Here is a 27865-nt window from a genome sequence, read left to right as displayed (position 1 = left end):
CTAAAGTGAGCTCTCCCTCAATGCTTCCTATGGGCCAATGCTGTTCTATGGTACTTCAAAATTTTACTTTTTAATATATATATATATATATATATATATATATATATATATATATATATATATATATATATATATATATATATATATATATATATATATATATATATAATTTGTTTATATGTTTCTTACTACTATATTATGTAACGTGGGACTCCCACTTCGACGACGGGGAATTATTCAAGCATGTGAATCTATGAAAGACACCAATACTGGAGAACCACAGTTTACAGGTAAGTAACTTTTGTTCTTCCTCGCCGTCAAGACCTGGAACGTCCTCCCTACTCATCTGAGGCAGACCCAAGACCTGCTCACCTTTAGAAGGCTCCTCAAGACCTGGCTCTTCGAACAAGTAGCAGCATCCCCCCCCCCCCCCCCCCCCCCCCTCAGCGCCTTGAGACCCTCACGGGTAAGTAGTGCGCTTTACAAGTTGCTTGATTGATTGATTGATTGATTGATGGCCTTGGCACTATACCCCAGTCTCTGTGGCAGGAGGCATTCGCATGCTATGCACAACCCACAGCTGTGCAGCTGTGCATAGCATTGGTAAGCCTCACAGTGCACAGCTTGGCCTTGCTGGGAATAGCTGGTGGCCCTGTGACCAGATCCACTGCACTTGGCCAAGGCGCAAGGCTTTGTGCAATGAAGCTGCCCACAAATCAGTTTGTGTCAAATAAAGCACAGGAAGACATCAGCTATTTACAGCCTTATGACACAGGCAGGGGGTTGCCGTTAAATAGATAGAAAGATTTATCTTTAAATTTTAATTAATTAAAATCATTACAATGACAGTCCAAAACAATTAGATTAAATCATTACAATGGGAATCCAGATTGTTCACGATGTGCAATGTAGATTTATGGGCATACAGACAAATGCTAAAATACCACCCTTCAGTTAATGATTATAAACAACAAATAAAAAGAGAAGCCTCTCTGTGTCCAATGCCTTGGGAACACACACATTTGCTCAGGTGTGAGTACCATTGTAAAGCCAATATAAAGTGCCATTTATATTCGATATTTCCAATAACTAAGCAGCTAAATTTGCCTCTGCTAATGATTCCATGGCTAGCGGCTAATTAAAGAGCATATATTTAATGTGCAATATTTTTAGCAGCATGATGATTTGAAAGGTGTATCTTGGGAGACCATATTATCTGGCTTCCCGGACCAAGCAAACTCCGTTTACCTCTATCATGAGTTCCGATACTGAGGCTCTGATAAAGTGCCTTGTGTCTAAAGAGCATTATTTTAGCCGCAAATTATAAGAAAGTGGATGGCCTACCTTGAAGCTCATTTTACCTGGGCTCAAGCGGTGTAGATCTGTTTATCCAGTATTTGGGTGTCTTTCATAGATTCACATGTCTGAATCATTCCCCGTCGTCGAGACGGGAGCCTCCGGTATATAAAAAAGTAATGTCCTAGAGACATACATAGAAAAGAATAGGCCTAAGGATCTCACCTTAGTGTCCTATCCACGTCCTTATGTAAAAAGGACCAAAACAGAGTAGGCCCAAGGGTCCCACCCTAGTGGCCTATCTGTGTCCTTTTGTAAAAAGGACCAAAGTAAAGAAACCAACCAATCAGCTACCACCTCCTTCTAGAACCTTCCTGTCAGGAGCCCAAGTCTCTCAGATTTTCTACCACACGTTGTGCTAGGGAGTCTCCACCTGAGTTCTCCTCAGGAATCTTACTTCTTACTTCAAAAAACGAATTTTCTCAACTTCTTATATTATGGCTGATAGCCAGAAAAAGGGTCTCTTTAGAGCCTGTTCCTCTTGTGGAAAGAAAAGGCTCCATGTCGAGGACAAACATGAAACCTGTTTATATTGCCTCTACCCTCACCATCAACCCAAGGACTGCAAAATATGTAGGACCTTCTCAAACAAGACCCTCAAGGACCGGGAAGGGCGCCTACTTCTCTGGCTCAACAGGCTGAAGAACAGAGACGACTTGGTGTCAGAAGACGGTGAGAGTGTTTCTGGTACTTCACAATTTTCCTTGAAGAGGCCAAGGGTTACTTCCCCTAGCCCCTCAGACACCCCTCCTAAGAAGACTCTTAAGAAGTCCTCAGAGGGCAAAGCCTCTGTGTCTAGCAAGGATCTTCCGGTCACCAGGAAGCAGCCGCTGACCTTGACGACGACAGCGTCGACTATCTCTTCAGCGCTAAAAACTGCTTCAACGTTGACGACGACAGTGTCGACGACGACCGCATCGTCGGCCACCTCCTCGACAACGAGGACGACGCCTTCATCGTCGGCGAGTATGCCAATGCCGTCGACCATTCCAGTCACTTCATCGACAACGAAGATCTTACCGTCGTCGACGAGGTCGACGAAGACCGTACCGTCGACGAGATAGTCTTCGTCGACGGTACGGGCATCCCGTCGACGATAGGGAAACCGACGGCGGGGAACCCGTCAACGGCGGACAAATTGCCGTCGACGAAGGGTGCGTCGACGAGGACACCGTCGACGGAGACACAGTCGACGACGGGTAAATTACCGTCGACGAAGGTAATTCCAACGACGGAACCGTCGACTCAGGCGTCGACGAACACAGGAACATGGAAGGAGTCTGAGCTGCTGTCGCACGCAATGGATACCTTGCCACCTCAGACATCCTATATCACCCTTAAAATCACGAAAAGGCCAATTACGCCAGTCCTGACGTCGCCCGGTAAGGTCCAACAACTACCTCCCGCCTGTCTTCTACAAGGTGAAGAGTCGGAGGAAGAGTTATACACACAAGCCACTAGCCCATCAGACTTGGTGCACAAGTGCCAAAGCACAGACGAGGAACCGGAAGAGGAGGAGCATACAGAGCAATCAGTCCACGCTCAGGTGCACACACAGGTTACACCAATTGTGTGCCTACCAGCAACCATTGTATCTGACCTCCAATTCTTAATCAAGGACTACAAGCAGCGGTTTCCAGAGAAACCCACTACGCCTACTCCTCCAGCTGCACAGATACCCACTCCTTTGTCTCGACACAAGCCGCCACCACTGGTGCTTAGTAGAGACCAGGAGCCAATACAAGAAATCCACTCGTCTGAGGACGAGGAGAGAGATCAGGAAGAGGGCGAGGTCCGTGACGATGAGTCAGACCCAGATGCAGACCAGGACTATGTCGCACATTCTCCGGCCTCCCCAGAACCACAGTCTTCGGAATCACCACCCACAGACATCGGTGGGTTCCATAATCTTGTAGAGCGAGCTGCCAAACGTTTCCATATGTCTATGGAAACTCAGGAAACTGAGTGCTTCCTTTACGACTTCAAGGAGCCTACTAAAAAGACAACCAGGTCAATCCCCATCATTGACTTTATCTGGAAACAAGGTAAACAACTGATGCAAACGCCAGCTTCAATCCCAGTTGTAGTACCCAGGCTCGATAAAAAATATAAAGCAACCTCATCGGCGCCAGCATGCCTCACAGGTCACTCCAAGGCAGACTCTGTGGTAACCCAAGCGGCACAGAAAAACTCACACAACCCAGCATCGCCTCTGTCAACGCCACCTGACAAAGAAGGCAGAAAACTGGATACTATTGGCAAGCGGTTCTCCACCACGTCGGCCATGACGGTGAAAGTCGCGAATTCCATAGCACTACTGGGCCGCTACAATCGACAACTCTGGGCGGATTTTGCACCCTACCTGTCTAATCTGCCAGAGGATTTAAAGGAGGAGGCTCATTCGCTTCTCTTGGAAGGCCAAACATCTGCCTCCGAGCTCATAGACTGCGCAATGTATGTAGCCATGACCGGCTTCAGGCAACTGGCAGGAGCTGCTGTACTCAGACGACAAGGCTGGCTCAAAGCCACCTCTTTCCGCCAGGAAGTGCAAACGAAAATTCTCGATATGGCCTTCGACGGCCAGCATCTTTTTGGTGAAAAGATCGATGAGGCCCTAACAACCATTAAAAAGGACACAGAGACGGCCAAGGCCCTTGGAACACTACAATTCCGGAACCAGTCCTTTCGTGGCAACAGAGGTAGAGGACAATCCTCATATAAGGGCACCTACCAGAATAGGTCTTCCTATTCGTACAACCAAACTAAACCGCAATACCAACCGCGACAAAACCAACAAGGGCGTCAGACTTCTTACGGCAAGTCGAACTACAGGGGGAAGAACCAGATAAGGCCTGCTGGCAACCGTCAATGACTCGTGTCAATGGCCAGTCCATCCACCGTTGCATTTTTTGAAAATTGGAGGGAAACTCACATACTTCCTAAACAACTGGAAAATGATAACAGATCGGTGGGTGCTCCAGCTTATTCAATTTGGACATTCTCTAGAATTTGTCACAATTCCCCCGACAACACCACCTCGCAATCGGTCCCACAGGCACCTACGATTGCTTCTTCAGGAAATCTCTTCCATGCTACAGAAGGGAGCGATAGAGAGAGTTCCACCAACCCACAAAGGAAAAGGTTTCTACTCCCACTTCTTCCTGATCCACAAGAAAGGGAAAAAGTGGAGACCAATCCTCGACCTCAGGGCACTCAACGTGTTCCTAAAGAAACAATTGTTCCGTATGGTAACACTCCAGGAAATCCTGGGACTCCTGGAGGAGGGGGACTACATGACGTCCTTAGACCTGCAGGACGCTTACTACCATATTCCTATCCTCAAAGGGCACAGAAAGTACCTCAGGTTTGCGGTAGCTGGACAAAATTACCAATTTCGTGTCCTTCCGTTTGGCCTCAAATCGGCTCCACGGATATTTACCAAATGCCTCTCCCCTGTGGCAGCCTTCCATCTTCAACAAGGACACCAGGTCTTCCCATACCTGGACGACTGGCTGGTAAAGTCACAATCCGAGACCGCCGCAGCCACATCCTCCAGCGCCTGTCTGAATCTTTTCCACCGCCTAGGGTTGACCCTCAACCACGAGAAATCGGCACTGGAACCCAACAAGATCATTACATTTCTTGGAGCGACTCTGGACACGGAACGCGTCAGAGCTTTCCCCTCTCAGGAGAGAAAAGTCAAACTCATCTCCCTGGCCACGTCAGTGGCATCACGGAAGACTCTGCCGGTCCGCACCTTCAAGTCCCTCCTCGGCATGATGTCCTCCTGTATCATGCTCATTCCCCACTGCCTGATTCAGAAAAGGGGGTGGTGATGAACAAAGTGCCTGAATTAAGCAGACCACTCTTACCCAGTCCAAAGATCAGGGCTTGATCCATCACCGTTTTTTAGCTCACTGCACCATCCCAGCTCAGAACTCGACTATATGCAAATTAGTCTGTTCCTGTCCCAGTGCATGATGGGAGCAGGGCAAACCAAACTACCAAGCCAATTCTTGTACTGGGAAGGAAACAAGCTTCCGGGGACCGGTTTCTGCCATTTCAGGCGTCGTCGGCCCGGCTTGCTTGAATCCTGATGGTGCAATGAGCAAGGGACTCACATCTGAGTATACCCTTCCACGCTTATGGTGGACAAAATGATTCAGAAAAGGGGGTGGTGATGAACAGAGTGCCTGAATTAAGCAGACCACTCTTACCCAGTCCAAAGATCAGGGCTTGATCCATCACCGTTTTTTAGCTCACTGCACCATCCCAGCTCAGAACTCGGCTATATGCAAATTAGTCTGTTCCTGTCCCAGTGCATGATGGGAACAGGGCAAACCAAACTACCAAGCCAATTCTTGTACTGGGAAGGAAACAAGCTTCCGGGGACCGGTTTCTGCCATTTCAGGCGTCGTCGGCCCGGCTTGCTTGAATCCTGATGGTGCAATGAGCAAGGGACTCACACTTGAGTATACCCTTCCACGCTTATGGTGGACAAAATGATTCAGAAAAGGGGGTGGTGATGAACAGAGTGCCTGAATTAAGCAGACCACTCTTACCCAGTCCAAAGATCAGGGCTTGATCCATCACGTTTTTTAGCTCACTGCACCATCCCAGCTCAGAACTCTACTATATGCAAATTAGTCTGTTCCTGTCCCAGTGCATGATGGGAACAGGGCAAACCAAACTACCAAGCCAATTCTTGTACTGGGAAGGAAACAAGCTTCCGGGGACCGGTTTCTGTCATTTCAGGCGTCGTCGGCCCGGCTTGCTTGAATCCTGATGGTGCAATGAGCAAGGGACTCACATCTGAGTATACCCTTCCACGCTTATGGTGGACAAAATGATTCAGAAAAGGGGGTGGTGATGAACAGAGTGCCTGAATTAAGCAGACCACTCTTACCCAGTCCAAAGATCAGGGCTTGATCCATCACCGTTTTTTAGCTCACTGCACCATCCCAGCTCAGAACTCGGCTATATGCAAATTAGTCTGTTCCTGTCCCAGTGCATGATGGGAACAGGGCAAACCAAACTACCAAGCCAATTCTTGTACTGGGAAGGAAACAAGCTTCCGGGGACCGGTTTCTGCCATTTCAGGCGTCGTCGGCCCGGCTTGCTTGAATCCTGATGGTGCAATGAGCAAGGGACTCACATCTGAGTATACCCTTCCACGCTTATGGTGGACAAAATGATTCAGAAAAGGGGGTGGTGATGAACAGAGTGCCTGAATTAAGCAGACCACTCTTACCCAGTCCAAAGATCAGGGCTTGATCCATCTCCGTTTTTTAGCTCACTGCACCATCCCAGCTCAGAACTCGGCTATATGCAAATTAGTCTGTTCCTGTCCCAGTGCATGATGGGAACAGGGCAAACCAAACTACCAAGCCAATTCTTGTACTGGGAAGGAAACAAGCTTCCGGGGACCGGTTTCTGCCATTTCAGGCGTCGTCGGCCCGGCTTGCTTGAATCCTGATGGTGCAATGAGCAAGGGACTCACATCTGACTATACCCTTCCACGCTTATGGTGGACAAAATGATTCAGAAAAGGGGGTGGTGATGAACAGAGTGCCTGAATTAAGCAGACCACTCTTACCCAGTCCAAAGATCAGGGCTTGATCCATCACCGTTTTTTAGCTCACTGCTCCATCCCAGCTCAGAACTCGGCTTCCCATGATGCACTGGGCCAGGGACAGACTAATTTGCATATAGCCAGGTTCTGAGCTTGGATGGGGCAGTGAGCTAAATAACGGTGATGGATCAAGCCCTGATCTTTGGACTGGGTAAGAGTGGTCTGCTTAATTCAGACACTCTGTTCATCACCACCCCCTTTTCTGAATCATTTTGTCCACCATAAGCGTGGAAGGGTATACTCAGACATGAGTCCCTTGCTCACTGCTCCATCAGGATTCAAGCAAGCCGGGCCGACGACGCCTGAAATGGCAGAAACCGGTCCCCGGAAGCTTGTCTCCTTTCTGGTGAAGAATTGGCTTGGTAGTTTGGTCTGCCCTGTTCCCATGATGCACTGGGCCAGGGACAGACTAATTTGCATATAGCCAGGTTCTGAGCTGGGATGGGGCAGTGAGCTAAATAACGGTGATGGATCAAGCCCTGATCTTTGGACTGGGTAAGAGTGGTCTGCTTAATTCAGACACTCTGTTCATCACCACCCCCTTTTCTGAATCATTTTGTCCACCATAAGCGTGGAAGGGTATACTCAGACATGAGTCCCTTGCTCACTGCTCCCTCAGGATTCAAGCAAGCCGGGCCGACGACGCCTGAAATGGCAGAAACCGGTCCCCGGAAGCTTGTCTCCTTTCTGGTGAAGAATTGGCTTGGTAGTTTGGTCTGCCCTGTTCCCATGATGCACTGGGCCAGGGACAGACTAATTTGCATATAGCCAGGTTCTGAGCTGGGATGGGGCAGTGAGCTAAATAACGGTGATGGATCAAGCCCTGATCTTTGGACTGGGTAAGAGTGGTCTGCTTAATTCAGACACTCTGTTCATCACCACCCGCTTTTCTGAATCATTTTGTCCACCATAAGCGTGGAAGGGTATACTCAGACATGAGTCCCTTGCTCACTGCTCCATCAGGATTCAAGCAAGCCGGGCCGACGACGCCTGAAATGGCAGAAACCGGTCCCCGGAAGCTTGTCTCCTTTCTGGTGAAGAATTGGCTTGGTAGTTTGGTCTGCCCTGTTCCCATGATGCACTGGGCCAGGGACAGACTAATTTGCATATAGCCAGGTTCTGAGCTGGGATGGGGCAGTGAGCTAAATAACGGTGATGGATCAAGCCCTGATCTTTGGACTGGGTAAGAGTGGTCTGCTTAATTCAGACACTCTGTTCATCACCACCCCCTTTTCTGAATCATTTTGTCCACCATAAGCGTGGAAGGGTATACTCAGGCATGAGTCCCTTGCTCACTGCTCCATCAGGATTCAAGCAAGCCGGGCCGACGACGCCTGAAATGGCAGAAACCGGTCCCCGGAAGCTTGTCTCCTTTCTGGTGAAGAATTGGCTTGGTAGTTTGGTCTGCCCTGTTCCCATGATGCACTGGGCCAGGGACAGACTAATTTGCATATAGCCAGGTTCTGAGCTGGGATGGGGCAGTGAGCTAAATAACGGTGATGGATCAAGCCCTGATCTTTGGACTGGGTAAGAGTGGTCTGCTTAATTCAGACACTCTGTTCATCACCACCCCCTTTTCTGAATCATTTTGTCCACCATAAGCGTGGAAGGGTATACTCAGACATGAGTCCCTTGCTCACTGCTCCATCAGGATTCAAGCAAGCCGGGCCGACGACGCCTGAAATGGCAGAAACCGGTCCCCGGAAGCTTGTCTCCTTTCTGGTGAAGAATTGGCTTGGTAGTTTGGTCTGCCCTGTTCCCATGATGCACTGGGCCAGGGACAGACTAATTTGCATATAGCCAGGTTCTGAGCTGGGATGGGGCAGTGAGCTAAATAACGGTGATGGATCAAGCCCTGATCTTTGGACTGGGTAAGAGTGGTCTGCTTAATTCAGACACTCTGTTCATCACCACCCCCTTTTCTGAATCATTCCCCACTGCCGCCTCAATGCGCCCACTCCCGGAGGAGCTGACGAAACAATGGACACAAGCTGCGGGATCATTCGAGGACCGCATACGAGTCACTCGAACCATGGTCAACCACTTACAGTGGTGGAGATCGCTCAAACACCTGTCACGGGGACTGCCGTTCCTGCTTCCTGCAGAACCACACGTCATATCAACGGATGCATCCCTAGAAGGTTGGGGAGCGGTCCTCCAAGAACTCCAGATCAACGGCAAGTGGACGAAACAGGAAACCAAGCTCCACATCAATCTATTGGAGTTAAGAGCGGTCTTCCTAGCTGTTCAAGCTTTCCTACCACGCATTCGAAATTCTCCAGTGCTCGTCAGGACAGACAACACCACGACGATGCACTACCTGAACAAACAGGGGGGGGACGCGATCGCTCTCACTTTCTCGAGAATCGCAAAAGGTCTGGAACTGGCTTCTGGAACATGGGATAACGCTGAAAGCGGAGTACGTCCCGGGCAAGGACAATGTCTTGGCGGACGCCCTGAGCAGAGAGGGGTCTCCATCCCACGAATGGGAGCTGGACACGGAAGTGCTGGAACACATCTTCGCGGAATGGGGAACCCCGCGAATAGACCTTTTCGCCACCAGAGAGAACGCCAAATGCCCAAGCTTCGCAAGCAGGCATCCCCACCCAGGAACCCTCGGAAATGCATTTTCCATCGCATGGCGCAACGTATTTGCGTACGCCTTTCCGCCATTTCCACTGATACCCAGGGTTCTCAGGAAGATGAAGAGGGAGCCCTGCACTCTGATTCTAATCGCTCCATTCTGGCCGAGGCAGCACTCGTTCACGGACCTTCATTGCCTCTCTGCCCGGCCACCTCTTCGCCTGCATCAACATCCAGCTCTGCTCACAATGTCCCAAGGACAGGTACTTCACCCGAATCTGAGCTCTCTAAAATTGTCAGCTTGACTCCTGAATACCGCAAATTCAGCCACCTAAACATTCTGCAGGAGTGCAGAGTCGTCCTTGCAAAGGCTAGAGCGGACAGCACTAATAAAACCTACTCACTAAAATGGAAGCGGTTCTGCTCTTGGTGTGTGGCTAAAGGCTTCCACCCCTTCCGCATCACTCCACAGCAGCTGCTACCATACTTACTGCATCTAGCGCAATCGGGCCTCGCACACGCATCCATCAAAGTGCATCTAGCGGCGATCTCCCGATTCACAAGGACTTCTACGGGTCCATCCTTGTGGGCAAACAGACTTATAAAACAATTCCTTAAAGGTCTTTTCAGGTCCTTCCCACGACCAAGACCGATCCCTCCGTCGTGGCACCTCAATGTGGTCCTTCACCAATTAATGAAGCACCCCTTTGAACCCATCCATAAAGCGGAGATCAAATTCATCTCATGGAAAACGGCCCTCCTCCTAGCTTTGACCTCTGCCAGAAGGGTCAGTGAGCTGCAGGCTCCCTCAATCCAAGATCCTTTTATGCAATTCAGGAAGGACAGAGTCATTCTCTGTACTAATCCTCGGTTTATTCCGAAAGTCCCCTCGGACTTCCACCTAAACGAACCAGTGGTACTCAGGTCATTCTTCCCAAATCCTACCACTGCAGCCGAGAAAACTCTGCATTCCTTAGATCTGAAGAGATGTCTTAAATTCTACATCGACAAGACACAACACTTCCGAAAATCATCTCAACTCTTTATTGCCTTTAGTAGACCACGGAAAGGCATGCCTTTGACAAAACAAAGTATTTCAAGGTGGATTTCTTCGGCGATCACCTTTTGCCATGACTAGGCCGGACGGCCTTTGGACTCACGAGTCAAAGCTCATTCGACAAGAGCCATGTCCACGTCTGCGGCGCTGTTCGCTGGAGTGCCGGTGTTGGACATCTGCAGAGCGGCGACCTGGAAGTCCCTGCACACCTTCACCAGGCACTATTGCCTGGATACTGAGCTGATGAAGGATGCAGCAGTGGGCCGAGCAGTGCTTCGCCATCTATTCCAGTGAGGTGAGCCTTCCTACATCCCTCCATCCTTTGCTGGTATGCACATTTCTTTCCTATTACTTACATGTCTTTGCAATTTGTTGATTTGCAACCGTGTGATATGTATTACCTACATACTCATATATGATGTTCCATCACAAATGTGCATTATACATTGCTTGCTACTCTGATTCAGGCATGTGAATCTATGAAAGACACCCAAATACTGGATAAGAAATGCGTTACTTACCTGTAACTGCAGTTATCCAGTATAAGTGTCTTTCAAAGATTCACATGCACCCTCCCGCCTCCCCTGGAAGGACTCACCTATCTCTCTACCAACTTTACGCCTACCTAGCTTGGTGCGTACGAAAATCTGAGAGACTTGGGCTCCTGACAGGAAGGTTCTAGAAGGAGGTGGTAGCTGATTGGTTGGTTTCTTTACTTTGGTCCTTTTTACAAAAGGACACAGATAGGCCACTAGGGTGGGACCCTTGGGCCTACTCTGTTTTGGTCCTTTTTACATAAGGACGTGGATAGGACACGAAGGTGAGATCCTTAGGCCTATTCTTTTCTATGTATGTCTCTAGGACATTACTTTTTTTATATACCGGAGGCTCCCGTCTCGACGACGGGGAATGATTCAGGCATGTGAATCTATGAAAGACACTAATACTGGATAACTGCAGTTACAAGTAAGTAACGCATTTCTTACCTGTAGGGTGTCCTCCACAATTGGGTGCCATTTATATAAGGTATTTCCAATAACTAAGATGCTACATTTGCCTCTGCTGTCGATTCCAGGGCTAGCCGCTAATTAATGTGCTATGTATTTAAAGTGCAATATTTTTAGAAGCATGATGATATGAAAGGCATACATTGGAGACAATATGTTCTCCCCGACGAAGTGTACTGTGTTTACCTCTATCACGAGTTCCGATGCTGATGCCCGGATAAAGTGCAATATGCCTAAAATACATTATTTTATCAGCAAATTATAAGAAAGTGGATAGCTTTCTTTGGAGCTCATTTTATCTGGCTTCAAGGGTTGTAGATCTGTTTACTGCTGGGGTGTGCTCCACTACTGGAGCCCACATAGAGTGCAGAGTTTGAATAGTATACTATATTAAGATGAAATAAACTGCAATGGACACTAAAGCAGATTGATTAAAAAAAAAGGGTGATAGTGTCGGACCTCGTGATCATAGGGGCATTGGGGGCCATACCATGCACTACTGGTCTAAAAAACCCTAAATCCGCTATACTGGCTGTATCTAATCAAAGTCAATTTTGAGGCCCACGTGAAGTACGTTTTTCAGCGTGAAGCTTTTCTTGATTCACTATGCTGTGCATTATATCGCCATCTAGTGGATGGGTCTGGAATTGTAGTATTTTCTTTTTTTCCTTTTGGTGGGCGTTGACGACGTAATACAATTTGGTGCCCTTCTGTGACTTAGACGGACTTCCTCCGGAAGCCCCACCTTTGGTAGCCATTTTCAGATTCTTTTTGTCCGCCGTTGGGTCTGGATCGATACGGAGAAGCTCCTGAGATTGGAGAGAAGAATTGTGGAAAAACAAAGAAAAATTGTTGGAAAAACTGGTAGAGTGGAGTCTTCCATTTTCATCTGTAAATTTACAATAAACGCAGTTCGACGAAAAGAAGAAATCTAGAACTTTGTCCACAACCAGATGATGCGCATGTAGGGGGCTCCCTGGGTGCGGTAATAGACAAAAAGGCCGCTGGATCATCGACGCAACGACTGTAACGGCTGCCCGGTCTTCACCCCAAACCTGTTGAAGGTAAGAGAAAGACAGCTACGAGCCAATTACAACATTCAGGGCCAAGGACCACCGCCATCGCTGCAAGACCTTGGCCTCTCCAGTAAGGAGGAAGACCACGTCGCCGAAGGACCCGAAGGCGACGAGGAAACAGAAGTTTTGGTTGTGGAAGTAGAGAGGAGGACTTTGAAGGGGGTAAGAGAGTCATCGACCTAAAAAAAAAACAGATGAGTTTCGAAAATTAGACTCAAAACCACAAAAAGGATCCTCAGCGTCGAAGCATTCGGCGACCGTAGCTGCAACCAAACAAAAACAGACTGTAGGATCCTTAGATAAGGTCTCCGGAATGGCAAAGGTCCTCGAAAAAACCAAGATGTCGAAGGACAGTCTGGAAAAGGACACCTCTGCGTTGAAAAAAAGAGACTGAAGCAAACATAGACGACCGCTTCGGGAGAAGACATCCGTTACATTGCGGTCTTCACATCGCAATACGTATATAACGCAGGCATTACAACGCAGGTCATTACAACGACTTGTACTGGAATAGTGTTTACTATTCCAACACCTTTCCTACTGTTACGTAGACTGGAGTTGGAATAGTAAATCCTACTATTCCTAAGTTCAGCGCTCTCCAGCTCAAGTCGTTGTCTTGACTTGCATTGTAATGCCTGCATTGTAAACGTATCGTGTGTGGAGACCGCAATGTAACGTCACATATCCCCGATTCGGCGTTGTCAGTCGAAAAATGGACAGTCTCGGCACAGGAACATACGAGGCCGAGATTGAGAAAGAGAAGAAGGCTCGAAGCTGAAATGCTGAATATCCTTCAGCGCAAAAAAGACTTTGACAAAAGCTTGTATCAATTCAAGATACCGCTGAAAACAAGGGAAATCGAAACCCAAGGGGTTGCTGAAGGAACAATACCTCCAAGAACCCCAGAAATAATCGAAGAAGAAGAGGAAGGCTCTTACTTCTTCAGGGAAGATGTCGAACAGGACGAACAAGCATACATGGAATCATCAAACTCAGAGAGTCTAGTTCCAATGGCAAGATCTCAACGCCGAATCGCCTGATGCCTACACAATCTAAGTACCAATTCCTACCAATGCTACCTAGTGTCTTAGACCAGAGTAAATAGGCATTCACAGAGCCTGTTGTTTGCAAGGCTATAACACCAAGAGCAGAGAAAAAAAATATAAACACTCCTCTAAAGACCCCTTTTACATCAGGGGATCAGTGCCAGCTGACTCTATCATTGCCTCAACAACAAGGAAGAGGGCAAATGTGCTTACTACAGTGGGACCACCTCCTGAAAAGGAAAGTAAGAGGATGGACCTCGTAGGATGAAAGGTGGAAGGAAGAGCAGCAAACCAGTGGCGCATTACAAAGTCAAATGCATTGCTCAACAGGCATGCGTACCAGCACTGGGAAAGAGGTAGGGGAACTGGTACAAAACCTACCTGAACAATTCCAGAAAAGAGCAAGCCACCTTGTGGAAGAAGGCAAAAACATTGCAAGCACATGTTTAAAATCAGCCCTTGATGTTGCTGAAACATCTAGCAGGCAATTGATGTTTGGCATAACGGAAAGGAGAAACGCAAGGCTCATAATCTCGGGGTTCAAGCCAGAAGTGCAGAGCAACTTCATTAATTCTCCATTCAATGGCGAACAATTGTTTGGAATGGTGGTTGATGAAAAACTAAATCAACTAAAAAAGGACAACGAAACCGCAAGATCCATGGGAGCAATGCAGTTCAGAAGTATGCGTAGAGGCACACCATTAAGGAGGCCAGCGGTAAGTGGTACACAGCCTACTACGGGAGCCACGAAGAACAACCAATGACCAGGGAGCGAGCTGGGAGAATGGCGGCCATCAGGAAAGAATGATGAGTGCCCCCTTCCAGGTGCTGCCGCCTCCAAGAAGCGTCTGACACAAGAGAGGCTGCGCCACTCATGCCGCCTCCATGATCGACGAAGAAGCTACAAAGAAGCTCTCAGACCCGCGAGAGGCCCCTCCACTGCCGAAATTCCAGACCACTGATGAGGACCTCCACCAACAAGGACACTTCACTAACAACGGTGAGTGCTGGGGAGGTGAGAGACGTGGCTCCACAATGCGGGTTCCACAAGAACTGCACGACGTGGGACCCGGGGGCTGGGAGGTAGTGATGAGGCTCTGGTAAACGCTACAGGGTGCCTGACCCTAAAATGGTGCAGCGGGTCCAGACACTCCAGAAATATCAATACCCTCAGTCCTGATGTGACACGGTGCGAGCAGCGGTCACCAGGCACAGAATCGATCTATCTATCCAGCCAAATATTGGCTTAACACAAATATTACCCCGCAATTGAATCATCCTGGAGGCCTGACTCCAAAATGGTGGCCACAGGCGACCAGAAACACCGGCAATAATCACCACCCTCAGCCCTGATGTGTCCAGCAAGAGCAGCGATCACCAGTCACACAAAAATAATAAATAAATAAATAAATATACTCTATTCTACTTTTATAAATCCTGCCAAATGTATATGTGACCCTACCACCAAGCCATACAATTCTAACATCCTGGAAGCCTGACCTCAAAATGGCGGCCACACAGGGTCAAGCATACCAAAGTCCATTTCTGACCGAGCGGTAAAACCAAGCCAGATCTACCAATAGACAGTGAAGCTAACAAAAAGAATTAACGCCCCAGAATTAACTTTCGCTTCAACATTGACTCCCTGGTTGCCTGACCACAAAAGGACGGATCCCTGATTCCAGGCACTCTGATTACTAAATCCTTTTCCTCTGTGGGGGGCAGTCCAACTCAGACACCATTGCATACCTGGACACTCCCGTCGAAACGGGCGCTAGCAACAGACAAAACGCTGTCTAAAAAGAGTCTGCAACCAAATGCAGCACATCTTTAAGTCGAACTCAACTGGATGATCTTGAGGCAGGCCTCCACAAATATCCCCTGCAAATTAGCATCTATCACAAAAGGCACTCACCCTTCCCTCGACTCCCCGTGCCAACAGCACAACTATGCATCCATAAAACAGACTCCCAGTCCTTAACAGCACAACAATGCACCCACATAACAGAACAAAAAGGACAAAAACAGTCCAACCCCCCTCCGAATCCACTCCGCATATGGCCTAAAACCCCATGGCCCGAACTCCTTTTCCATCACCTACCATCCCAACATATTACCGAAAGCTAAAAGAAATTTTAAACACAGGCTGATAAGACCGTACCAAGAAACACTATTTGCAGACATTTACCACTGCGCCTCTAAAGGCATGCAAAAAATTTACCTCATTTTCCGCACCTAAAATCTGGCGGGATGGAGCTCCATTCTCAGATCCCACCTCCACATCTCCAAAACTACCAGCACTCTGCTCAGCTGCAAACTAACATTCCTCATACCAACCACCTGACTCGAAATGGCAACACGAGCCAGCAATGACAACCTGGACGCTTTTGACTCCCTCTTCCCCACTCTGCTCATCGCCTTCACTCACTTACACTCCTATTTGACAATAACCCTACCCTCGAGCCAACCATCCCTGGCAATCAATCAAAATAATCTTTCGATCCAAACCCAACCCACCAACCGATCCCACACCCACCATCCCCTCCAACTCCCTCCCCCAACCCACACAACTCATCCCTATTAGCCACGTCAAACACAAGGCCCGTCCAAGATGATACACTTCAGTCCTCTTCCAGCCTCCCCCTCTCTCTCCCCTCCACACTCGACATTACTCCCAGCTAATGACCAAGGAAACCGGCCAGCAGACAACCGCTCCAAACTCCCTACCTGCACTAAACTCATTGAAGCCAGAACACACAATTCCCGAAACAATGTGCCACAACTCACCCCCATACCCTCCCCCAAGAACCTCATAAATATCAGTAGCACAAGAAGCCACACCCACACAGATAAGATCCCCCCCCCATCCCGGAACACAATCAAGCGCCCCCCCATCCATAGTTGACCATGATCTAGACACAACCAGAACTAACTCTCGCACACCTTCCGCCATGAATACATTCCATAGATTGACGCGGCTAGAACACCAGCTAGAAATAATAAAACAGGACATCAGTAAAATCCTATCTAACCGCATCACTCACACTCCCCAATACCCACCACTCTCTCTCTCACACACACACACACACACACACACACACGTACACGTGTACACGTATACACGTACACGTACACGTGCACACGTACACACCCCCCCCCCCCCCCCTCCCACACACACAAAAAACACACACACCATCGCAAGGCCCAACACCTCAGTTGGGAATCTACCCCCCTCAGGAACCAGCCGCACATACCCAAAAGAACTAGCACAGTAATGTCCATGAAAGAGGCAAGGGTTCTTGCAGAATCCTATAAAGCAACTTCTACTATCGCCCCCAGCTCAGTGTGCCAAGTAATCACTGGATTCGGTAGAGACCATACCGCCACACGAATGTTGAGACCCCCAGCTCATTTCACCAATATTCCCATGGCTCCCCCATGGCTCCCCCTGATGAGAAACTCAACAACAAGAGGACGACTAAATGCATGCTCACTAACTGCAGATCTGCAAACAAACACGCAACAGAACTGGCACAAATAATCCTAATCCACAACATTGACATTACATTCATCACAGAAACCTGGTTGAACCAATCCTCGCCGCCTTTCTACGATATGCTCGTCCCCCCAGGGTTCTCAATCATTAACAAAGACAGAAAGAACCAGCTAGGAGGGGGGGACTACAATCATACATAAAAACAACATCTCTATAACAGAAACAGACTCCTTCAAATTCAACTCATTGGAATACCTAACCGCCACCATCAAGACAGCAGAAAACAAAACACTTCACTGCCACCTCCTCGACCATCCACCAGGTAACACCCCCGCATTTGTAGAACATCTTGTCGACCTAATAACACACTGCTAACTCACAGTAGCAAATAACCTAATACTAGGAGACCTAAACCTTCACTGTAATGAGGTAAACAACCCGCTGATACCAACTTTAAATGGGCTCCTTCACGATAACAATCTGACCCAACACTGCACTGAACAAACACACAACAATCTTAGATGCCATCATAGCTCACAAAGACTCCATCACCATTGACTGTACCCTCCCTGTTGACTGGTCAGACCACCATATCATACTTTTCCATAATAATCAAAAGACCCAACAACAACCTCCCACTAATGAACACTTTCACTGGACGAGAAACCTGAGCCAGATCTCCCTCAATGAACTAGAAGAAAGGTTAAGCACACTCCCCTCCTTCGCATGCGACAGGTCCACAACAGAACTCACCTCACAGGACCAAATAGCTCCCTTGAAACAAAAAAAATCAAGAACTTTCCATCTAGATCGTGGTTCAACACTGAACTAAACTCGGAAAGAAGAAAACTAAGAGGCGCCGAAAGACGTTGGCATAACAACCCTTCGACAACCCACCTTGATCAACTCAAAAAGGAACGGAGCAATTATAAAAAGCACATTAAAAATGAAAAATCAACCTTTTTCTACGGTGTTCTAAATAATGCTAAAAATAGCCCCAAAGAACTCTTCAATATCATTAGGCAGCAAACATCCAAACCACCTCCATCTACAATTCCGGCCTTCAAAGACCTATGCGACAAATTTGCCAATTTCTTCGATGAAAAAATATTAAAGGTCGAGCTCTCTAGAGGATCGCCTCCTTCACTATATGTGCTATCCAATACCTTCCTCGCTATGTAAAGCGCTCTACCTACCTTTGGTCTGGTTCGCGCTATAGAAAACTCTAAAAATAATACCCCCCCAATGATTGTCCGCCCCTTGATAGAGAAGACAGGAACCCACTCAGTCAATCCACAAACAATTGGAAAACCTTCGAACCCATCACTGAAGCTGAAATTATTGAACTAACCTCTGGATCCAAACCCTCTCCACACATTGAAGACCCCTCTCCCTGCCCAACTGGCTAAAAAACTCACTCTCCCTAGCCCCACTCTGGTCAAAGATTATAAACCGCTCCATGAAAAATGGAATCATGTCTGACTGCCTCAAAATCGGGCAAGTAACACCCTTACTGAAAAAAAGCAGGGGTTGACCCAAACGATCTCAACAACTGCAGTCCTGTTTCCAATCTCCCATTCTTAGCCAAAATACTAGAAAAATGTGTTCTCCGTCAACTCGCCCATCACATGGACACCAACGACCTCCTCGACCCTCACCAATCGGGCTTTAGAAAAGGATGCAGCACAGAGACAGCCATCCTGAATGTCATGGATGACTTCCACAAATCACTTGACAAGGACCACATCTGCCTACTTATACTCCTGGGTCTTTCGGTGGCCTTCGACACGGTTGACCATAAACTACTCATCAACATACTCCGAGAAAGGGTAGGAGCAGAAGGGGTGGTCCTACAATGGTTCACCTCCTTCCTGCAAAACTGCTCCCAAAGAATAAAAATCAGAAACTTCACGTCTGGCCTACACCCCATAAACAGAGGCGTTCCTCAAGGATCAGTTCTCTCTACTGCACTGTTGAACATTTACCTGGAGCCACTCACCACCATCCTCAAAAAAGCCAACATACCCTTCCATCTTTATGAATTTCCATTACAGTGGAGACTACCTCCTGTAGGATACTGTCTTCCTCAACTGGGGAGTTGATGTAATAGCATATAAGGGATAATTAGCTTCTGGGCAGACTTACATGCTAAAAGATCTGTAATTTACTACTGCTCTCATTGTTTGGGAGTGGGTAGGGTTATCTGGAAAGGGGATCTTAATGGATTCATAGGACAGAGATGGATGTGTCCTTCACTAAGACTAAGACTAAGACTGAATATTCTGTGAGATTGTGTAGGGGGAATGGTCTAAGGAATATGACGGTTCTAAATTGTTGCTTTTTAATTCTCCTCTGTCTGTGAGTCGTTGCCCCAGCCAGTCTCACATCGTGTCGCACATCGTGGAATTAACTTGCCCTCTTCTTAGGCAGAGGGAGCCTGCAAAGAATAAGTCCAGCAGGAGAAGCCACGGTATTACAATGATGAGAAAGGAATTTTTAAGCCAGTCAGGACTCCAAGGTAATTTGCCATCCTAAAGGTGTCTTGCACCCTGTCACCAATTTTAATTGAAAGAGCACTTAGCGATCTGCTCCTCCCAACGTGGCTATGACCATATTTCTGATGAATCCTCCAACTAGAGTTAAAGACAGCTGTATTAATCTCCTCTTTGGTTTTATTCCTCCCACCCCTGCAAAGGCATGGCTCCTGCTCTATGGCTGTGACCATGGCTTTCTGCCGAGATTCTCCTTTTCTGTGCTTGGAGTGCAAATAGGTAGAGGATGCCACAAAAGCAGCACCTTCTTCGCTCTTCTGAGGCCGAGTGAACCCTCACATCTGGACATACTCGCCATGTCGGACTGCTGCCCTTCTTTGCCTTAAGCCGCACAGTGAACAGTTGCAAGGTATAGCAAGATGTTTTTTCTATTTGGTGTAAGAAAGCATATTGCAACCTCCTCCCCGGCCCCCACCCCTGCCTCCCCCACCCCTGCCTCCCCCAACCCTGCCACCTTTAAACATTGTGTTCATTTAACCTACTGGAAAGCAACTACTGCTGATATTCTTAAACATTACCATTATCGAGACTTGCTTCTCGGAAGACATTTTTTGTCTGGACTTTGGGGCAGTGGAGGATGGTAGGGGGATTCAATATTCTATTCATCAGTTGTCCATGTGTGTTCTCTACCCGCTTTCTGTTTTGAGTTCCATGATTTGTCCACCTCTTTTGCTGGTAGCAAGCTTTTTATTGACTGAACTGATTATCCAAGAAAAACCCATGATGGGTAGGAACATGTTGCTCACTTGTAACAGTAGTCCCTTCCAACTTGGAGGCCGTAATTGAGTTCTTTTGAAATCCTGGAACTATTCTTTGGAGGTATGTGCACAAGATTCTGCCTCATAAATGTGATAAAAATAAGCTTACTGTCACTGTAGTTTTTAGGGGGGGTTTCTGGCTGATTTAAAGCGCAAGCCTCCTTTTGCTTAGTTACCTGCTTCTACACATCCAGTCTTCACCCCTTTTTGTTTTCCTTCTTGTTTTTAAATGGTGCTTTTTTAATATAATTCCTATTTGTAAGAGAGTAATTAAAGCGTGGTAGACTGATGGATTGGAAAAAAGGTATTTCATGTTTAAATCCAATTGTTCAATCATCACAGACATGGGTGGACCTATTCAGAGCGCTTGAATTCAGTTTGGGTACCCTTTGTGGAGAGTTGGGATTACAAGTAAGTAAATTATTTTCTCGTGTTAGATCTGTTGGCAGAAAGAATGCTAGTCAGTCTCCTTTTATAATTGATTGCAAGTCAAAATAATGTTCTGGTCATTTTAATAATACAGGTGTAATTATTTTAGGAGATCACGTTAAATTCCGCTTTCACATGGAAGTGACACGAATGGGTTTCGACTTGCAGAATGCCTGGAGAGTGTCTGAAATAAACAACCAGTACAAGTGAGTATTTATTGAGTCCGATTACAGGTAATTGTTTTATTTGGAAGTACTGTTCCTAACTAATAGAGGACATTTATTTTTAGCGTTTTTTTCAAATCTATTTTTATTTCGTTTTGAAAACAATGCAGAAGGAGATATTGCATACGTAATACAACAAAGTTGGAAACCCAATTCCATTGAATATATGGAAGAGTGTAAACCATGTACTATTTATCCTCCCCACCCCCTTTCAAGACACTAAACAGTCTGAATCCAGTTCTTTACATATCTGCACATCCCAGTTTGTGCAACAGTGTGGCATGTGACAATATATCCCTTCAATCCAGGGCATATCCATTCTTTTTCTCCTACTATACTCCAAAAGTTCCAGGGAGAAGTAGTGCAGCCATTTGCCCCACAAATTGCGAAATATTTTAGGTCATCCCCGTCATACATTTGTAGTTTTTTTTCAGCCATCATATCCATATCCTGTTAACATTCTTGTATTGTCGGGCATTCTCTAACTCCCCATGTTGGGCAGTATCCGTTGTGGCAACTATAAAGTCAAGGCCACAAAGCAACAGCTGAGCTCGTGGTGATTTTATATCATTAGGGATTACCAGGATAAGGAAATTAGGGTCCAATCGATGTTCGTTCAAGAGTACTCTGCTTAGTTTCCCTATATTAACCTCCCAAGAATCCTGAATTAAGGGACAAGCCCAAATCGTATGGAAGAAGGCACCCTCTTCTCTTCTGCATCTTAGACAATAAGTAGTCAGCCTTCTCCCCATTGCGTGCAACTGGCGTCTATTATAGTATACTTTATGTCATATTTTGAATTGACTAATCTGAGTCGGCCTTTATTGCCACCGCGGCTTCCCAGTCGATATCTTCAAACACTCCCACTTTCCCCGTAGGTTACGTAAATTATTAGGCATATTGTTATTGAGAGTTTTATACGTTAGAAAAATCGCTCCCTTTCCTATCTCCTCTGTCAGAAGCTGTCCTCCTAATGGGACACATTTTGAAATGTCCTCTCCTGGGAGCTCCTCATCCCTCCATGCTTGTCGTATTTGTGCATATTTTAGGAATTAGGTCTCGCAGGAGTGAGGAAAATGGCATGATGATCCACCCCCTTCATGGAGGTCTCCCACTGTGGATATTCCAATCGGGTCCCATGCTTCAAATCCTTGTAATTTTCTCATCTTGGGGAACCACCTCCCCTCCCACAGGGGTGTTTCTTTAATGAGTTTCCTGTGCTATCCTATAGTTTTCCTGGCCTTGTCCCATTTCATTACCATAACCTGTTTGGCTGGCTGGCCAGTCCCCCACCCCCTTATAAATAGTGAAGACCAGATCGGTCTCCCCACTGAGCACATTCTAGCTAAAAAGTTGAATTATCCAAGGGGGCGAATTACCAGTCATTGATGTTAATAAGGTGTGTGGTCCAGTAGTAGGCCTGCATGTCTGGCAGCGCAAGTCCGCCATTATATTCGTACGGGTGTCAAGTTTTTAGGGCACTCCAGGGTGTTTACTATCCCACAGTAGGGTTTGCATGTTATTGTTAATCAGCTGGAAAGTCTTGGGTGGAATCTTACAATAGGTGTTCTACAGGACATAAAGAAGTTTGGTCAGAGAGATCATTTTAAACACGGCTGCCCTTCCCATCAGGGTAAGGGGCAACCTTCTCCATCTTTCCATGTCCTCTTGACAAGAATGCTGTTATGCGCATAGCAAGATTCCCTTTCTGAAGTCATAAATATGCCCAGGTATTTGAATCCAAGGGTAGCGAGAGTCAAGTGGCGCTGGAGTGGGGGTATCTCCAGCCCACGACAAGGGAGGAAAAGGACTGACTTATCCCAATTGATGCTGTAGCCGGAAAAGTTCACATATTCCTCAAAAAGCTGGAAGGTGGAGGAGAGGGACAATGGAGGGTCAGTTGGCTAAAGCAGGATATCCTCCACATAGAGCGAGATCTTTTCTTCAATCCTGGATTTTCCCTCCGTTTTAAAGCCTCCAATTCTAAGGTGACTACGTACAGCACAGGCTAGGGACTATAGTGAGAGCGAAAAGAAGAGAGGACCAAGGGCATCCCTGCCTGGTGCCTCTACTGATAGGAAATTATGTCCGACAACATCCCGTTAACTTGTACAATCTTCATTGAGTCATGATAAAATAGCTTGGTCCACCTCTGGTTGCAGTGACCAAAACCAAATGTCCGAGGCATGTGAGCTGTAGATCACATGCTTTGCATACTCCTGCCATCTAGTGTTGGATCTGGATGTTTGCAAGTTGTTTTTGTTTGAAAACGTCTTTTTAGTCACGAGGTAGGTGACTCCTCCTTTTGGTGATAGTGCGCTTGGGCATCGACTCCATCGTTAGTTTTTTTCTGCCATCAGGTTTGGACTGGTATTGCTGTGCTCTGCTTCGGAATCGGTCCTTAGGTTCCCCCTCGATGCGTACTCTCTCTACCGTAACGGTATTTTTTCCGAACGGGTTTTCTCTTTCTGCAATTCGAATTTTAACATTTAGACTAGAAGATCTGCTTAGGAGACTTACCTATCTAAGGGTGAGAGGTTCAGGATCTAAGCCCAAGGTTGCCTTCAATCCCAGCAGTCTATTCTCCACCTCCTCGATTGGACCCGTCATCTTTCTTTTCTTTATTGCTCACAAAGTGAAAGAACAATAACAATGCCTTTAAATCTTGTTATCTTGTCACAACTGCAGGCTTTCAGAGACAGAGGTCAAAAGTCGTCAATCATTCTACATTTATTTTTCATTCAGTGACTTGAGTAAGAGGATTTAGTAAGGTGAACTGTGTGCCAATTGAACTGTGGAAAGTATGTTAAATGAAAGGATGTAAGATATCAGGCTTTTTTCTAACACAACACTGAAATAGCTAAGTGAAGTGTTCAATCATTTCGGTCAGTAGCATGCATGGGAATTGCAGGATAGACGGAGTTTCAATGTGGAGCTCTGTTAGAGAGTCCGTAATGTTGGCCTCTCGCCATGCCCCCTTCATTTTCAGTGCTAGGCAGTATAATATCTATGACTGAGGACAATTGCAATCAGACTAGCGAATATCATTTGCCACGTGACAGGCAATTATGACTAATCAGAGTTTGTAAACTCAGATGCAATCTTATTCGTTGATCAGGTACATTGAATAAATGGTAGTCGAAGCATGCCCTATCCTACAAACAATGGCACAGTAAAGTTAGAACTAGTTACAAAGACCCATTTGTGTAATCCTGTGGTGAAAAAAAGTTTTATCGGATCAAAACAAATTAGAACACTTTACTTGGCGATGTGCAAATGTGAAATATTTTTGCTGAAATCCAATTTCCAAACATGGTTTATGCGCTATTGGTAAAACTATGTTTTAGTGGGAAAGTTTTCTGACCATTTCAATATAAAATATGCTATCTGTAAATAAAAGTGCATTACCACATCATGCTTTCGTAATATACGTATGAAAAGTGAGTTTTAAACATGAACTGGGAATTATTACTGCTCCTGCCCAGATGGCAATGCTATTAGTGAACAACGAAGAGGCAAGCCTGGGATAATGTGTACCCTATATACGGACTCTATTCTTTTTTTTTTTTTTTTTGGAAGACCTTTATTTATAGAAAGTCGTACATACAGCCCAACAACGAGCCCGGGGGCTCACAAACGCAGTACATATCAACACGACAACGCGCGAAGGATCAAATACAGATGCATAGAGGTCTAATTTTCAAAGTTTGCTTCTGAAGGATAGACAGGATCAGGATAACACAGAACAACGAATTGGTTCCGGCCCAGTAGGATCAGGATAGACAAGTATATAACATAATAAAGCGCCAGAATCGCTGCTGTCCACAAATAATAAAAAAAAAAAAAACGTCTAAACCCAGAAAAGAAAGAAAAAGAAAAAGAATAGAAGGCCCATAGAAACAAAAAAGAAATAAACAAACCCCCCCCCCCCATCTACCCGCCACCCTGTACCCCTGCAGCTGGCTACGGCCCATCCCCCCCTAGCAGTGTGCCTGTCGCCCACCCAAAAGGAGTCCCGAAATATAGAGAGTAAGAAAAGTCCTAATCTATAACTCCCATTAAAGAAAGAGAGGCGGGGAGGAGCCCACTACCCGTCCCCCGGCTTCACCCTCCCGTAATCCAATAACAGCACATAATAGAAAGTCCGGTGGCGTTGAGCATTACGATCAGAACAATTTAAAAGCACAATGGCGGCACAGAGCGCGATCAAAAGTAACAACACACCACCCACATGCCTAGGTCAGCACCGAAGAAACTGCCAGTCTCTTGAGAAGAAGCGTTCATCCCTGTCCACTTTTTTCTTTTCCACCACTGTGAATCATGGCAACCCAGGGGGACGGAAACGATAAGCCAAGAGAGCCAGTCTGATACAAGCAATTAATCGCACCAGGTACAAGCAGGTCCAGTGATACCAGGATGGGCACAAAGTACACAGTTCCCAAGATGTAAAGCGTAGCCGGGCCAGGGGAGAAAGTCTCAGTGTTCAGCCCTTTCTGGAGCGGACCCCGGGAAACGGGGGGCATGATATGGGGAGAGCACCTCCGTCGCGGTCGCAAAGCACGGATTGCACGCCGTCCCGGGTAAACACCATCCACAGCGTAAGTCATCTCGGGACTTGGGGTATCAGAACCGTCTCCATCGCATGGGGCAGCCATCCCGTCGCCGGCGGGCATGGGGGAAGGAGAGTCACTGTGAACCTGCGTGTCGGCCATTTTGAAGCAACTCAGCGCACACACTGTCGTCCACCTTGCTGGCTAGAGTTCGAGCAGAGCATACGATATCATGGCGAAGGGAAACAACAGCCGCCAATAGACCACCATAGCCCTGAGCACCTCCATTTGCCCTTCCAAACATGGCCCGCCGCTCCATACGACCGTGACAACACTGTGACATAGACTTCTCGAGGCTGCAATTCAATACGCCCTCCATAGTATTCAGTAGAGACGCCACAAGTCAGGCTAGGCTACACACAAAGGGGCACCAATTCCCTGGGTGGCAAGGAGCGGCAGGCTGAACCGTGATATGGCCATAAATATTGTCCCTTAGAGATGCCGCTCCGTCCAGCGTCGAGGGAGCAGAAAATCCGGGAGCCGCCCGCCGTTAGCGGGAGAGTGCACGAGCAGTCTCTGTCCAGTCAACAGTCCGGGCTCATGCAGGCGAACGATTTACTCAGTCAAACCGAAAGGCACACTCATCTCTGTACCTACAGTCCAGTGGGGCACACAATGCAAGCTCGTCAGATGCGCGGTGGAGAGTTCCGACCGGGTCGCCCCAGACGCTGTAGCCCGATGTTGATCACCTGGCAGCCGGTCACAGCTTCCACTCGAGGTCCCGGCCACAGAGCTGCTGCAGGCCACAAACTGTAGTCGGACGGTTCGCCCACTTGCGATGAAGTGCGAGCTTCAGGATTTCGGCACAGGCCGTCGGAGCCCGTCTGCTTCCGCCGTGTGCCGCCTTGGCACAGGATCACCGGCAGGATAGTTATGAAGGAGGTGATGGTCCCCGGAGCCGAGGGACTACGCGTCCAACCTGGACGCCATCTTGGCTCCTCCCACGGACTCTATTCTTGTTATACATGGAGCAAACATTTAGTCTAGTAAATACAGTTTGTACAGCAGAAATAGTGAACTTGCATATTTGAAGTAGCTCTCTTATGTTATAATAAAGAGAAAGACGACTTCATAAGTCCAAATATTTGCCTAGGATCACGCAATTTGAGACCAGTTCACGGGTCAAGTACATTACAGTTAGGTCGTGTAGATTATTAAAGATATCCAGTATTGGGGTATCTTTCATAGATTCACATGCCTGAATCATTCCTCGTCGTCGAGGCGGGAGTCCCACGGTAAATAAAAAAGCAGTGCCAAAAGCACTTTGTAGTAGTAGTAGGCCCTAGAAATAGGCCTGAGGCCTAAATTATAGTAGCCTATCTACCTCATTATGTCAAAAAGACCAAAGTCTTTGCTCCAACGAATCAGCTCACAGCACCCTCTAGAACCCTCTCTGCAGAGCCAGTTCTCCTCAGATTTCACCGCACGTCGTGTGGAAGGGAGTCTCCCTGAGTCTTGACTCAGTTTTTCCTCAGAGCTTCAGGATGTCTGACAAGAAGGCCTTGTTTAGACCTTGCAGAAACTGCGAGAAGAAAAAGGTCCATGTGGATGACCAGCACAAGGACTGTATTTTATTGCCTTTATCCCAAACATGAGGCAGAAAATTGTAAGATCTTCCGCACCTTCCCTTCTAAGACCTTAAGGGATTGGGAGGCCAGAGTCCTTTTGTGGCTAAAATCCTCTTCCACGGATGATGATGACAAGGCCTCTACCTCTAGCAAGAGGGCGAGGTCTCAGGAGGATAAGAGAAGTGAGGGTAGAAAACATGCGAAAACCTCCCACTCTACTTCAGGCTCTTCACAGAGATCTCCACCTTATGTCTCTGTAGCCTCAGCCACCAACGATTCCTCTAAGAAAACCGTGAGTAAGAGCTCTCCTGTCTCCTCACCAGTGACTACTATTTCTACTTCAACTTCCTCTTCTACGGCTATGATCTATTGTGTCTACAAAGATTTGTATTGTGGCTAAAAGAACTCTCGTAGACAGCCCGTCGATGAAGACATCATCGTCAACGAAGCCTTCGTCGTCTAAAAAGAGCC

The 27865-nt window shown here is 47.1% G+C and overlaps 1 protein-coding gene across 8 annotated transcripts in view; it reads left to right on the top strand.

Moving 5' to 3' along the window:
- The window catches only part of MTMR4 (myotubularin related protein 4), an 856656-nt gene that overhangs the window by 334406 nt on the left and 494385 nt on the right, over window positions 1-27865 (top strand). For all 8 annotated transcript variants that reach the window (XM_078679492.1, XM_078679491.1, XM_078679497.1 and 5 more), the window contains one exon: window positions 21102-21198. In XM_078679492.1, the coding sequence (XP_078535618.1) occupies window positions 21102-21198 (97 nt within the window). The remainder of the gene's footprint in view (window positions 1-21101; window positions 21199-27865) is intronic.

Source organism: Lissotriton helveticus, chromosome 3_1 (assembly GCF_964261635.1).
Source record: "Lissotriton helveticus chromosome 3_1, aLisHel1.1, whole genome shotgun sequence".
Lineage (NCBI taxonomy): Eukaryota > Metazoa > Chordata > Amphibia > Caudata > Salamandridae > Lissotriton > Lissotriton helveticus.
Note: the sequence above shows the minus strand (reverse complement) of the source record. Positions and strands in the feature narration are given on the sequence as shown.